Source organism: Larus michahellis, chromosome 23 (genome assembly GCF_964199755.1).
Source record: "Larus michahellis chromosome 23, bLarMic1.1, whole genome shotgun sequence".
NCBI classification, from domain to species: domain Eukaryota; kingdom Metazoa; phylum Chordata; class Aves; order Charadriiformes; family Laridae; genus Larus; species Larus michahellis.
The window spans coordinates 1,752,036-1,764,445 of NC_133918.1; the positions used below are offsets into that span (position 1 = coordinate 1,752,036).

The 12,410-nt window shown below is 45.4% G+C and overlaps 1 protein-coding gene across 3 annotated transcripts in view; it reads right to left on the reverse strand.

Annotated features, from left to right (window-relative positions):
* Positions 1-5,541: 5,541 nt before the first annotated feature.
* The window catches only part of SPPL2B (signal peptide peptidase like 2B), a 36,862-nt gene continuing 29,993 nt past the window's right edge, over positions 5,542-12,410 (reverse strand). Inside the window, exons 16-17 of one of the 3 annotated variants that reach the window (XR_012584515.1) lie at positions 6,024-6,164; positions 5,542-5,615 (exon numbers count right to left, since the gene is read on the reverse strand). Coding sequence is in view for 2 of the 3 variants with exons in the window: in XM_074566145.1 (XP_074422246.1) it covers positions 10,625-10,698 (74 nt within the window). In the remaining variant the exon portion in view is untranslated. Of the gene's footprint in view, positions 5,616-5,967; positions 6,165-10,475; positions 10,699-12,410 lie in introns of those variants that run through there. The other 2 variants (XM_074566143.1, XM_074566145.1) reach the window with 2 other exon arrangements.

Below are 12,410 nucleotides of genomic sequence, written 5' to 3' on the forward strand. Positions count from 1 at the left end.
CGGTTACCGAGCCCTGTCCCGTGCACGCAGGAAACAGAAAAGGGAGCACTTTTACAAAAAAGCCACTCATTTCCTCAAGGGCTGCCAAGATGCTGAGGGCACTGGAACACCTCTCTGGTGAGGAAAGGCTGAGGGATTGGGGTCTCTTCAGTCTGGAAAAAAGACGACTGAGGGGGGATCTTATCAACGCTTATAAATACTGAAAGGGGGGGTGTCAGGAGGATGGGGCCAGGCTCTTCTCAGTGGTGCCCGGGGACAGGACAAGGGGTAACGGGCACAAACTTGCCCATGGGAAGTTCCATCTCAACATGAGGAGGAACTTCTTTGCTGTGAGGGTGGCAGAGCCCTGGCACAGGCTGCCCAGAGAGGTGGGGGAGTCTCCATCTCTGGAGACATTCCAACCCCGCCTGGACGCGTTCCTGTGCCACCTGCTGTGGGTGACCCTGCTGTGGCCGGGGGTTGGAGGAGATGATCTCCAGAGGTCCCTGCCAACCCCCGCCAGTCTGGGATTCTGTGATTTGTCAGTCAGACATCTGTAGCCCTTACAGTCCATCCTCTATTTACCATCTTAACAATCTCTGTGCGAGGAAACGGCCTCGCTGCTGCACGGGGACAGGCAGGGATTACCTGGTGTCACACACACCTATAGTAGAGGCCAAAACTGGACGGGGTTCCTTGTGCTGAACCTGATGTTTGAGCCCACAAGTGACTGCCAAGAAACACATGAAAAACTGAGAACTGGTTTTCTTCGATGTGAATTTTTGCCTGCCACTCGACACCGTCAGCTCTCACCCAGTTGCCATTTCTGATCGTAAGTAGCTTCAACATCAACAGCATACTTCAGCAGTTAGTGTGTTTAAAGAGCAAAGCAAGGAAAGAACGTAACATTTTTAAATCATAAAATGATCATAGAGACTTCTCTGAAGCTGGTTTTGACAAGAGCGTATTCTTTCATTCCTGACATCGGCTGTCCCACAGACCTCTCCAGACCGAGCAGCAACCACCGAAACCTGTTTTAGGTTTCCCCCTGAGCACCCATAACGAAGACTCGAAGACTTGGCTGGTTAAAATTCCTCCTGCAGGTTCAACGAACCAGGAAAATGCAGGAATCTCTGAATGTAAACGCTTTTGTCTGTAGGCGAGCCAGTGATCGCCACACGCGGCTCCTGTCCTTACTGAGAGCGGGGGGAGAGATACGGCCGCAATGAGAGAAAAATCATCAAAACCTCGTGGGTGCATTAGTGGTAGAAGAGGTTAGGAACGAGGAGTAGCAGTAGCAGCCCCTGCACTCCCACTGAAGGAGCTGGGAGCGACACATAGAAGTTAAACGAGAGGAGCCGCTACGCATACGGTCACTGGCAACCAGACTGCCCAGCTCGGCTGGGGCCACTCTGCTCATCGCCGGTTTGCTGCGCCCACCGTTGCGGTGTACGGATAACATAAATGCCGCGCTAAAGCAATAAAATACTTGAAATTCAACAGAGCGGCGGGGAAAAACATCCCGCCGTACCAGAAGGATTTAGACGCCTTTAACAGTATTTAGCCGGTTTGCTACGACGCGGGACGGAGCGCTGAAAAGGCTTTGCCCAGGGTACGTAATTATTTCAGCGGCCAGAAGATGTCTAGGTAGGAACCACACAGCACAGAGGGCTTTACATCAACGGATTTCAAAGGCCATTCTGCTTCTCGGGAAAGCCTTTTTACTGAGGGCATGGAAAAAAAATGAGGGTGAGGTTAAACGGTCGTGTCTCCTGGTTGCCTTCCCGGGGCGCAACAGCCAAGAGACGGAACGGTGACAGAAAATAACAGCTTATGGCAACTAATCAGAAATTCAGGGTTATTTTATCATCAGAACCTCAACGTGATACATCAAGGATGGGTGGCGCACGCTCTGCAGCACCAACCCCAAGCCGCATTTTCAGGGCGGATTTTAACCATTTGCTTTTCCTGCCCTTGGAGGACACATTTCTTAGAGCTGAAAGGAACAATAAAAGCGGCTGTTGATTTCACTGTGTTTTAAATTTTGCCTGCAGAGCAATAAAACAATCAAAATATAAGCAAACATAGGAATGGTAGAAGAAATAATACTCATAGATAAGTTTACGAGGAAAACTGAGAAGAAAACCACTTTTTTCTATAAAATCCAATTCTGCACTAGCGATTTTTATAAATATAGAACCGTGATGGTTATGTGCCTTTCTCTTGCTAGGAGTTTCCCCCTCTTTTTTTCCCCAGAAATAGTATGGAAATACTGAGTGACTCAGCGACTCCTTATAAATGGAAGTTCTTTGACCTTTGCTGGAATTGTTTTCAGTGTTCAGCAGCCACCGAACAGCCCCGGAATGGCCTCAGCATTGTGTCCCTTTGCTGACCTCCAGCCTGGGTAAGTTGCAAAATAAATATACTCGTGATAGGGACTTCTGGAGGTGTCTAAACCAACTTCTCACTTGAAATAAGACCATCATCGCCCTCCTCGCTGCAGTAGGTACTGGGGATCTTTTTGCCGGCTTTAAAAAGCTACTGCCTTTGCTAACGTGACAGTCCTGGGGTAACGGAGTGCAGCAGGAAGGACAAAAGAAACCTCCTGAAGTTCGACGAGACTGAAAAGTTCTGCCCCTGGGATGGAGCAGCCCCACGCCAGAGTCCACGCAGCTCCCTAATGCCCCCTGCCTAATACTGCGCTTCCCAACATGGACAAGAGATCTAGGAAGAGGCACCGGGTCAAGGCTCGCTGCTCAGGTGGTGTTTCCTTGTGTCCTCCAGGGAAAAGAGGGTTTCCCCTGCCCCACACAGAGGAAAACACGGACTGTTTGAATGGCTGGACTATATCCGTGGCTATGCACTAGCAGAGGACACACACACGCGTGACCGTGATGAGGGTAAAAACCATAAGGGATTCCCATTTGGGATACGCGGCAAGAGCTATGGAACTTGTAACAAGCGAGCTGTGAGTGCGAAACTCAAGCGTGTCTTTTAGTTGTGGTGCGGCGGGGGATGGAGAGTGTCCCTGTGCGCACAGCCAGCACAGCCAAGCCATCGAGGAACTCCCCGCTGAGTCACCTGCACAAGCCAGATAACGAACTGATTGGAGACAATAAACTGACTTGAAACCAGGCAATGGACTGAAGGGTCTTGCCAGAAAGTATTTGACCCGTGAATAGACCAGTTCCTGTGCTTAAAACACCCATTGCCCGGGTAGGAGAATCCAGCCCTTCCTTCCCGAGCCTGCCCCAGGCAACACCGAGCAAGTTGAATGTAGATAAGACGCTTGTAAATAGTCAACACTAACTGGTCCTGCAGATGCAGAAGTGGTCACATAGGACAGATCTTGGGTAAGAATGGAAGATAGCTGGGAGATGCTTGGAATGTAATTAAGATAATCAGTAGTGCCGTGCTGGTGGCAGAACCATCACCCAGCAGAACAGCAGTTTAGGGTCTTGCCCAACCCAGACGAAGACAGCCTCCTCTTTGAAAGACTCAATCCCCCATTAGAGAATTACTCTGTGCCAAGACCAATAATTTAGGTTTTGGGTTTATTTTTGGGTTTTGTTTTTTTTTTTTCTTTTTTGTTTGGTTTTTTTAAAACAAATGCTGTGTCCATGCCTACGCAACAGATACAGTATTCTAAGAGTCACACAACTTGTTTATTATGCTAATTCTGTGTATGTTTAAATCTAGAATACTAGTCACTGTTTCAACTAACATAGGATGAGGTTTAGAGTACCTTAGGATGCGCTTTGTGGCCAGACCGTGTCTTAATTTTTACTAGCCTTTATTTAACACAAAACCAGTCTTTCTGGTTTTGAACCCTCTTTGTCTGAATGGATGTAGCTGTGTCTCTTGCTTCCCCAGCAACAGCCCAAACAGAAAGGCTGGCTTGCTACAACCCCTTTTTTTTTTTTTTTTTTGGTAAAAAAGGCCAAGTAACACAAGAAATTTCTCAATTTCTGCCTTCCTGGCAGTATTGCGCACCTAAACGTGAAACGCGGGGCACGCTGAAAACCCTGGGCACAAAAACACAGAGTGGAAACGTACCTGTTTGCAGTTTGTACCTTTCTCGGCTACAGCCATGACGTGCCTCATCATTCAGTAGAAATTTACCATTATTTTAAAAAACAAAACAAAACAAAACAAAAAAAACCCCTTCCTTCCCAAGCAATAGCACTACAACATGCAGCAGGTTCGTCAAAACCGATGGGATCAATCCCGCGACCGCACCAGGGTTAGAAAAGCAGGAGAAGAGACGCCTCTCGCAGGGACGGCCCAGGCAGGTGAGACGCTGCTTCTGGCGTCCGGTCTCGCACGTTAACGGAAAACTTGAAAAAGCAATTCATAAAAGGCAAGTTTGATGAGTTTTGCGTGGAATCCAGCCGAGGACAGAAGCTGGGCCCAGCGATCTTTTAAATGACAAGAGACCTTGTACCGCGTCCTGGTGCAAACAATGAAGAGGCGCAAACAGCCGGATTTCAAATGTACGGGTGATACAAAATAGCAAAATTCAGTTTAAAAATTAAGTATCTTTATTTTTTACAGTTTTAGAAAATTTTTACAGTTTTAAACTACAACAGGCTAAAGGAATGTAAATTCCAGTGTTTTTTAAAAGCAAAACAGAAGGAAAAAAAACAAAATCCATTGCAATTTCAGCTGACCAGTCCTTTTCAAGTTTGTTTTCTTTCCACGTAACCTGACATAGGCTTCATTATTCCACGGAAAATTCACTCTGCAGAAACCCTTGGGTTATTTGCTCATCTCTTCTCCTCTTCCCCCCACTGTTAGTTTTGAAATAGGGTTTTTCCCCATGTTACATCACAGAAGGAAGAAGCAAGTCTACGTTTGGTCACTGGAAATGCTACGTATTACAACGTATTTACACACATAAAAAATATATATTATGCTGTGCAATTGGATCCAAGGCTGTAATTCCGTCAGGGGGATGGCCGATATCAAAACCACGAGGAGCTCTAGAGACACGGGGTGGAAAGAACCCACCCAGACTCAACTGAAAATCTGATGCACGTATTACAGTAAGACCTATGGTTTTTGAAAAACAGAGGTGTTTGTTTACCCAAAACGCCTTTTGCTGCTTGGAAACAACATTGCTGTTTCTCTTGGTCTATCAATGACTCTATCCTGTTGTCGGCACAGGAAGATATTAGCGAGGTGACGCCTTCAGTTCTTTATTACTTGCAAACCATAAAAAAAAAAATATAAAATTGCTCATATCACAGATTTAAGATACTTATATCGTAGATAAAAGTTTTATCTGTCCTCGTAGATACCACGCACCAATGCTGCAAGCCATCACCGAGCAAATGCTCCACCTTCTACAGCCTGTGGGAAAGAAGAGTCGCCCTCTTCACACAGGGGGGCTACAGCTCAGGAATCTGTCGAACCAAAGCGATGAAGCTCGTACGCGTAGCGTATGTGATGAACTGACTAACCAACAAGGCAGATGAGATGCAAGATAAAAATCAGGGAAGGATCTTCATTTTACCAGCATCCCTGACACAGCTGTTGACTGACTACGTCCTTACAGAGAACTAAATCCCTATTTCGTTACATCCCGTCTGCGCTTCATTTCCACGGCTTCGGTTTGTTCGGCAATAGCAGCCCCTCTGCAGAAAAAATACTTGAACTGAGTTTTCACACCAGCCGTCCTACACTGGCCAACTCTCTCAGCTGGGTTCTTTTGGTGGTAGTGTTTGTTTGGTGTTTTTTTTGTTTTGTTTTGGTTTTTTTTGTAATTAAGGGGCTAAACTGCGTAGAAGATCTTAAAATAGCAAAAATATATCGTAGGTAATGGATCAGAAGAAAATCCTTCATTCAGCACTGTATGAAACGAGCTTGAAAAGTTTGCTCCTCATGCACACGCATGCCGAGTTAACGGTGTGCATTCGCAAGCGCTAAAATTAACAACCTTTAGAGTTTGCACTCTTTGTGACACTAGCCCATATACTATTATTTGAACATTAGTACAAAGTCCTTCCACAAAGACATCAGACATTTAAAACTGTTCTACTTACAGTGTTACCTCCCAAGAATAAACCTCCTCACTGAAAGCAGCTACTGTCGAGCATCCAAGAAACTGGCACGAAGCAAACGGGTACCTCAGCTCATAAATCCTCTCCGTGCTCGTCTGAATCTCCGCCTCCCATATAATCCACCTGCAAAGCACCGCTACATTCAGTTTTAGCGAAGGAACACCGGCGCTGCTCAAACGGGTCGGGCGCGTTGCGAGGATCTGCAGGAGCCCCAGTTCCTCCAGCACGGGGCTGGGTGGAGGAACTGGAGGAACACGGTTACGAATAACAAGACCATCCCCGCCCAGAGCCGTCAATCCCTACTTTTCTTTAAAGAGTTCGGTTTTACTTTCAACCAGGCTGAAAGTACCCAAGCTCATACTTACTGGCGGTGACTTCTAGGATGAAATCATTAATTTTTTAGTGTTAAAGTGTGACACGCCCCCACCCCACCCCCCCTCCCCATGATGAACGCAACACACAACCCGGGCGTCAGGCTGGGCTAGAGCGACCGATTCCCAGTCGCACGCTCTTCCGACAGCACTAAGGAGCCCGCTACGAATCGGAGGTTTCGTTTTGCTCTCCCACAGCTTGTGCTGGCTCCATGAAAGTCCGAGAATCATGTGAGATCTCCAATCTCCAAACTGTCCTCTCCAATCATCGTTGGAGAGGACAAGTGACAACGCCCGAGTTGAAGGCAAGCAGGCAATAGATGCTCACACCGGCACGCGCGCGGACCACTGCGGACCACCGCCGTTATCGGGCAATTAGAGAGAAATAAGGCTCCCGCCCCCCTCAGGCCTGGTGCCACAGTGGAGCCTGTGGTAACATCCGTCACACACTCAGTTTTTTGAGGTCTCCCCTGTGAGCTATGAAAAAAACAGTTTCTGACCGAAACCAGATTGAACTGCACCACTGTGGGGGTTGGTTTGTTGTTTTTTTGCTTTGTCAAGCTAAACCTGAACCACTGTTTTGAGGGTTTTGTTCAACATGAACTGGAAAAACTTCAGTCAGAACTGAACGATAAAAAAAACCAAACAAACAACAAAAACAACCAAAAGACCCCAAAACAACCCCCAAACCCAAAACCCTACTGGTTTCTTGCTCTGGAAAATGTATGTCAAGGATTGTGCTCCCCAGAGACACCACCAGCATCCGACCATCCCAGCTTTTTAAAGCTCGGATCCACAATAAAGACGTGGCAGGTTTATGGCATTTTCCTGACTACAGCTACAACTTTAAGATGAGAAGAGCTACTTCTGTCCTTTACAAACTTCTGGCTTGAGGAAAAGGGTATTGTAGTGGAAGCAGCAGGAGCTCTGACCCTTGTGTACAACCCAACGTTGGTCTCCTGGAAGCACCACTGCCCAGGGCATGGTGTTCAGGGAGAGCATCCCACTCTCCGCCTGGAACTCGTTCAGCAGTACCTGACTATTAGGTGGTGTTTACCCGCTACTGCAGATAAAGCTCAAGTCACTAATATATATATATATATATATTTTATTTTTTTTTTAGGAGCTATGATGAGCTTGTTTACGTTGACACCATGTCTCTGCCCATTTTCAGCTAACCGACATTTACGTTAAACACCCAAGGAAAGTCCACAGCACACAGTGCACGTGTGTCGGCAGTAAGCGTTTCCTGACCAAAGTTTCTAGCCTACAGGTCACCTCTAAGATTTCTCGGAGATAAAACCCTGGAAGAAGTTCACCCTCTGGAGCTAAACTTGCACGCTAACATGCAGGAAAATATTGGGAGAAATTTGATAAACTGTAGTGCCGCCTTCAGCTAAGGTGGAAGGAGGTCATCCTCCCCCTCTGCTCTGCCCTGGGGAGGCCGCGTCTGGAGCGCTGGGTCCAGTTCTGGGCTCCCCGGTTCCAAAAGGACAGGGAACTGCTGGAGAGGGGACAGCAAAGGGCTGCCAAGGTGATGAGGGGACTGGAACACCTCTCTTGGGTCTCTTCAGTCTGGAAAAAAGAAAACTGAGCGGGGACGTTATCAACGCTGATAAATACTGAAAGGGGGGTGTCAGGAGGATGGGGCCAGGCTCTTCTCAGTGGTGCCTGGGGACAGGACAAGGGGTAACGGGCACAAACTTGACCATGGGAAGTTCCATCTCAAGACGAGGAGGAAATTCTTTGCTGTGAGGGTGGCAGAGCCCTGGCACAGGCTGCCCAGAGAGGTGGGGGAGTCTCCGTCTCTGGAGACATTGCAACCCCACCTGGACGCGTTCCTGTGCCACCTGCTGTGGGTGACCCTGCTGTGGCAGGGGGTTGGAGGAGATGATCTCCAGAGGTCCCTGCCAACCCCAGCCAGTCTGTGATTCTGTAAGGAAGGTGGCTCCGAATTATCCGAGGAGCATGCACACTTGTAACCCTTGGCTACCAGCAGATCAACAAGAGGACCAGGAGCTGCAATATTCCCCAACAGCTGCTGAGAAAACAGAGCCGGAACAGCCACTGCATCACAAGAATGATGACTCTCTGCACAATATACTAGTGCACAGTTCAAGAACATCGAATTTAAGCACATTATTTGTCATCTCTCACTAATCTACAGTTGGCAAAACCTCATCTTTACTCCACGTAATTTGAATGTTTACCTGCAAAACTGGAAGAAGCAAAGGCAAGGGTGGAACAATCACAGAAGAGCACATAATTGATAAATGCAGAAGATAAAAGAGGATCAGCGAGGAGACAATTCTCTTGTGCCAGTGCCAAAGGAATCTTCTGGTGGAACACAAGGCTGTCCTGTTCCGAAAATGTTCCAGGGTGCCAGGAACATTCAATGCAACCAAACAAATTAAACATACATTTGAAAAAAAAAAATATTCTTATCTGAGTAGAAAGAGCACTGCCTCTATTTAACACGTGCCTTGATGTGGTTTCTTTTCCAGAGGATTTATCATCTTTAAATTAACAAAAACAGAAGAGCCTTTGTAATACAAGATCCGCGATGTCAGTCACAATGCTTGCAAAACTCCAGTACAGCACTTCTAAGATATAAACCAACTGCTCTGGGATAAAGCTCACGCCACGATGGCATTGAATCGTAGAAAGCCCGATCCTCAGACTACGCCTCTACTCAAGTGGGCCAGGGCTTGTTCGCTGGCGTCTGATGTAGGTGGCACGACACGGCTCGTGGTCTCCGTGGTTAAAGTCTTTACTCTCAGAACAAGACGAGCCCAGCGACCGCACGCATCGCAAACAGCCCTGCCCCACAGAGCTCTCACGCGCTTCCCCTGACTGACCCCTCAGGTTGTTAGCCATTCATAGAGACTTTTGTGCCACCTGCCCCCAAACTCCCTTGCTGTAATTGACGCCTGTTCATTCTAATACCATCCAATTTGCAGCAGCATTTCAGATTTTTGGATATTTGTCATAACACACCCTTAGGTCTTCTCTTTGGAGTAGTAGTTTTGGACCTCTCTGAAGTAAACTTGTCCACTGCCGTTCTTTTTCTGTAGCTCCTCATTCTTTCCAAGCCACCTTCACTTTTTTCTTATCCTTTCTTTCCCCCTCCATCCTGCCTAGCACCGCTGGCATAGAGCCTAACCTGAAAAACCAAAGAGCTGTAAGTGCGACTCTGTGCTTCATGTCCCGCTGGGAAACCACACTCCAGCTAAAATACCTAAAGATTACTCTTTCCTTCTTACGCTAAACAATTCATATCCCTCAACACTGATGTTTTCTGGACATCATAGTCCCTGTTCTCTTCTGGTCTCTAATAATAACATCCTAATTTACCTGAAAACGCAGCCCTTACACAGATTTTTATTTTAAAACACCAGAGGTTATATTTGTCATGGAAAAAGGCACCATCTCTGCAGGCTTTGGACAAATATTTGGATCTGCTGGTATGTCTGTATTGAAAACACCTACTGGTGTCAAGGTGATGTGTGTCAAGTGTCAATATTGCACATTACTGCTTAGCCAGCTTATTTATCCATCAACGTACTACAAACAACAGGCCAAACGATGAAAGCATGTAGAAACTGCTGTTTTGTTAACTGATAATCAAAAGCTGTCATTAAAAAATAAATATCACAGGGCTTTACATCCTAACACAGCCAGTGTAGTGCAAGAACCCAGGAACACACGCACTGCCCAACCAAGGGGGTAAAGAGAAGAAAGGTAAGAACAAAACTGACGGATCTTGCGCTAAAATAGCTGGGTGTAAGCATTTACTTCAAGGCAATGCTGTTACCAAACACCCGATACAGGTTTTTCTTTTTTTTTTTAAATTGTCTAGCCAGGAAGAGCTCTACAAACAGTAGGGTGAGATATCCAGGAAACACGGAGCATATATGTGGGCTCAAGTGTCGTGTTTTGAAAGAGCTTTCAAAGGTGGAACCTACAGGAGAACACGGATTGTGGTTAAGTAGAAAGTTACCTTTAAGTTCTCTACGCGTTCTTTTGCCCATCAGACTCTAGAGAACAACAAGCTGCAGGTAAACGCACAGCATCTCCCAAATGAAATATTAAGTCATGAACGCAGCCATGTTTTTAATTATTTTTCAAATGGAAATCGTATTATTTCAGTACGGTTTACTAGCTGGTTTCTTCCCGACTCCAGCCAGTGCTGTTTCCCGGCGTACTCACAGGTCAGGCGGCACTACCATTAGGGTGAGGAGATGTTCCCAGTCTGCGCGATGCAGCACAGATGCAAAAAATCAAATCTGAAACACAGAAGCGCGTGTGTCTGAAAGACGCTATCAAGACTTGCACGGTAGTCTTAACAAAAGCCAGCCTGAGGCTGAGAGACGCAGTTTCTGAAGGAAAAGCTTGGCTGATGATCTGAGATGAAGACAGCACGCAAAAAAGCTCGAGAAATTTGGTATGGTTAATATAAAAGGAGGAGGAAAAAAGGAAGCTAACAGTCTTCTAAATGAAGCTTTCTATTCGACATGTTAATCAGCCTATTGGAAAATATGCTGTGCTGACTTTCTGTCTTCTAGCATTTGTCCAAGTTTAGAAAAAAAACATTAAATATTTTCACAAGTATAATTCTTATATATGTGGATGTGCTATTTTACTGCCACCGGTAAAAACAGAATATATTTTTTTCCCTGTTTCTTTTTTTGTATATCTCATTTAAAACCCTCTTCCTTTGTGACAAGAAAAAAAAAAAAAATCCCCCAAATTCAAAGAGGGTTTAGGATCCTTCTCCCTTAACGTCACCCTTTGTAAAGTCTTTCAGGTTGGTTGCATTCTAACTTCAGCTGCGTTTCCGCAGCCCTTCAGGGGGACGCGAACGCTTGGGTCCAAGACACCAATTTTTCAGACCCAGGAAAGAATCTGATTCTCACTACTGTGATCCAAAGAGATTTTTTTTTTAGTGTTTTTGTTGTTGTTGTTGTTTGGATTTTTTTTTATTTTTATTTTTTTAGTGGAGTTGGTTTTGGTGTTTGGTTTTGGTGGTTTTTTTTTGTTTGTTTTTTGTTTGTTTGGTTTTTTTTGGGGGGGGGGGGAGGGGAGAGATGGGGAGGGGGCTGACTAAAACAAATGCTTCTCCTGAACACACACAAGTTTTCAGAACCCGAATCCTTAGTATTGAATTTTTAGCTAGATAGCTAAAGGCTTAGTATGTGAAAGATGTAAACAAGGAGTGCATCAACATTACTTTTAACATCACTTTCATTACTTTGAGCATCTTAAATTTGGTGGGGGATGTATATCTGCAACATCGAATATAACAAGAGTCAGCTACACTGGATCTATCGTCACAATTTCCTATTAAACATTAAATTTTCCATTAAGCTGGCCAGGGAGGTTTTTGAAAGACAAAAAAGCACAGCCCTGTTTGTTGATGGAAGTGATTGAACTGCCCAGGATCAGGGTCCAAACAGTCGCAGCCAAACTGGTGCACCAGGGTCACCCGATTTCTACAGTACTGGAATAGTAAAAGTATGTAACTCATTACCAGTTTACATACTTTAACTGGAGATATTGCATTGAGTAGCTATCAGGTTTTTTCAGCGTTGATCGCTGTAGTTTGGAGAAAAAAAATAATAAAAAAAAAAATAAATCACACTGAAAAATAGACAGAAAACCCCCGGAAACATAAAGGTGAAGCACATGCTCCAAGCAGACCTATCTAGAATGTAACATGAACAAAGCAACTGTTAAATGCCTACAAGTGAAGTGTTACAAATTCTTCCATTTTAATTGAGTTATAAACAATTCGAGAAATAAACTTTCCTAACCCACAACATGTGAGAACCAACGCTAAAATACACTTTCAAGTAGATGATAAAACGAAATGCTCCATCAGTAACCTACTGGCTTTTAAGTATATAAAAAGCTATTCCAGACAACCTTATGACTGAAAGACAATCAAGGCAAAAAACCCACAGATCTCTGAGTCAGTCTCTGAACTTGTTTTCTCGCT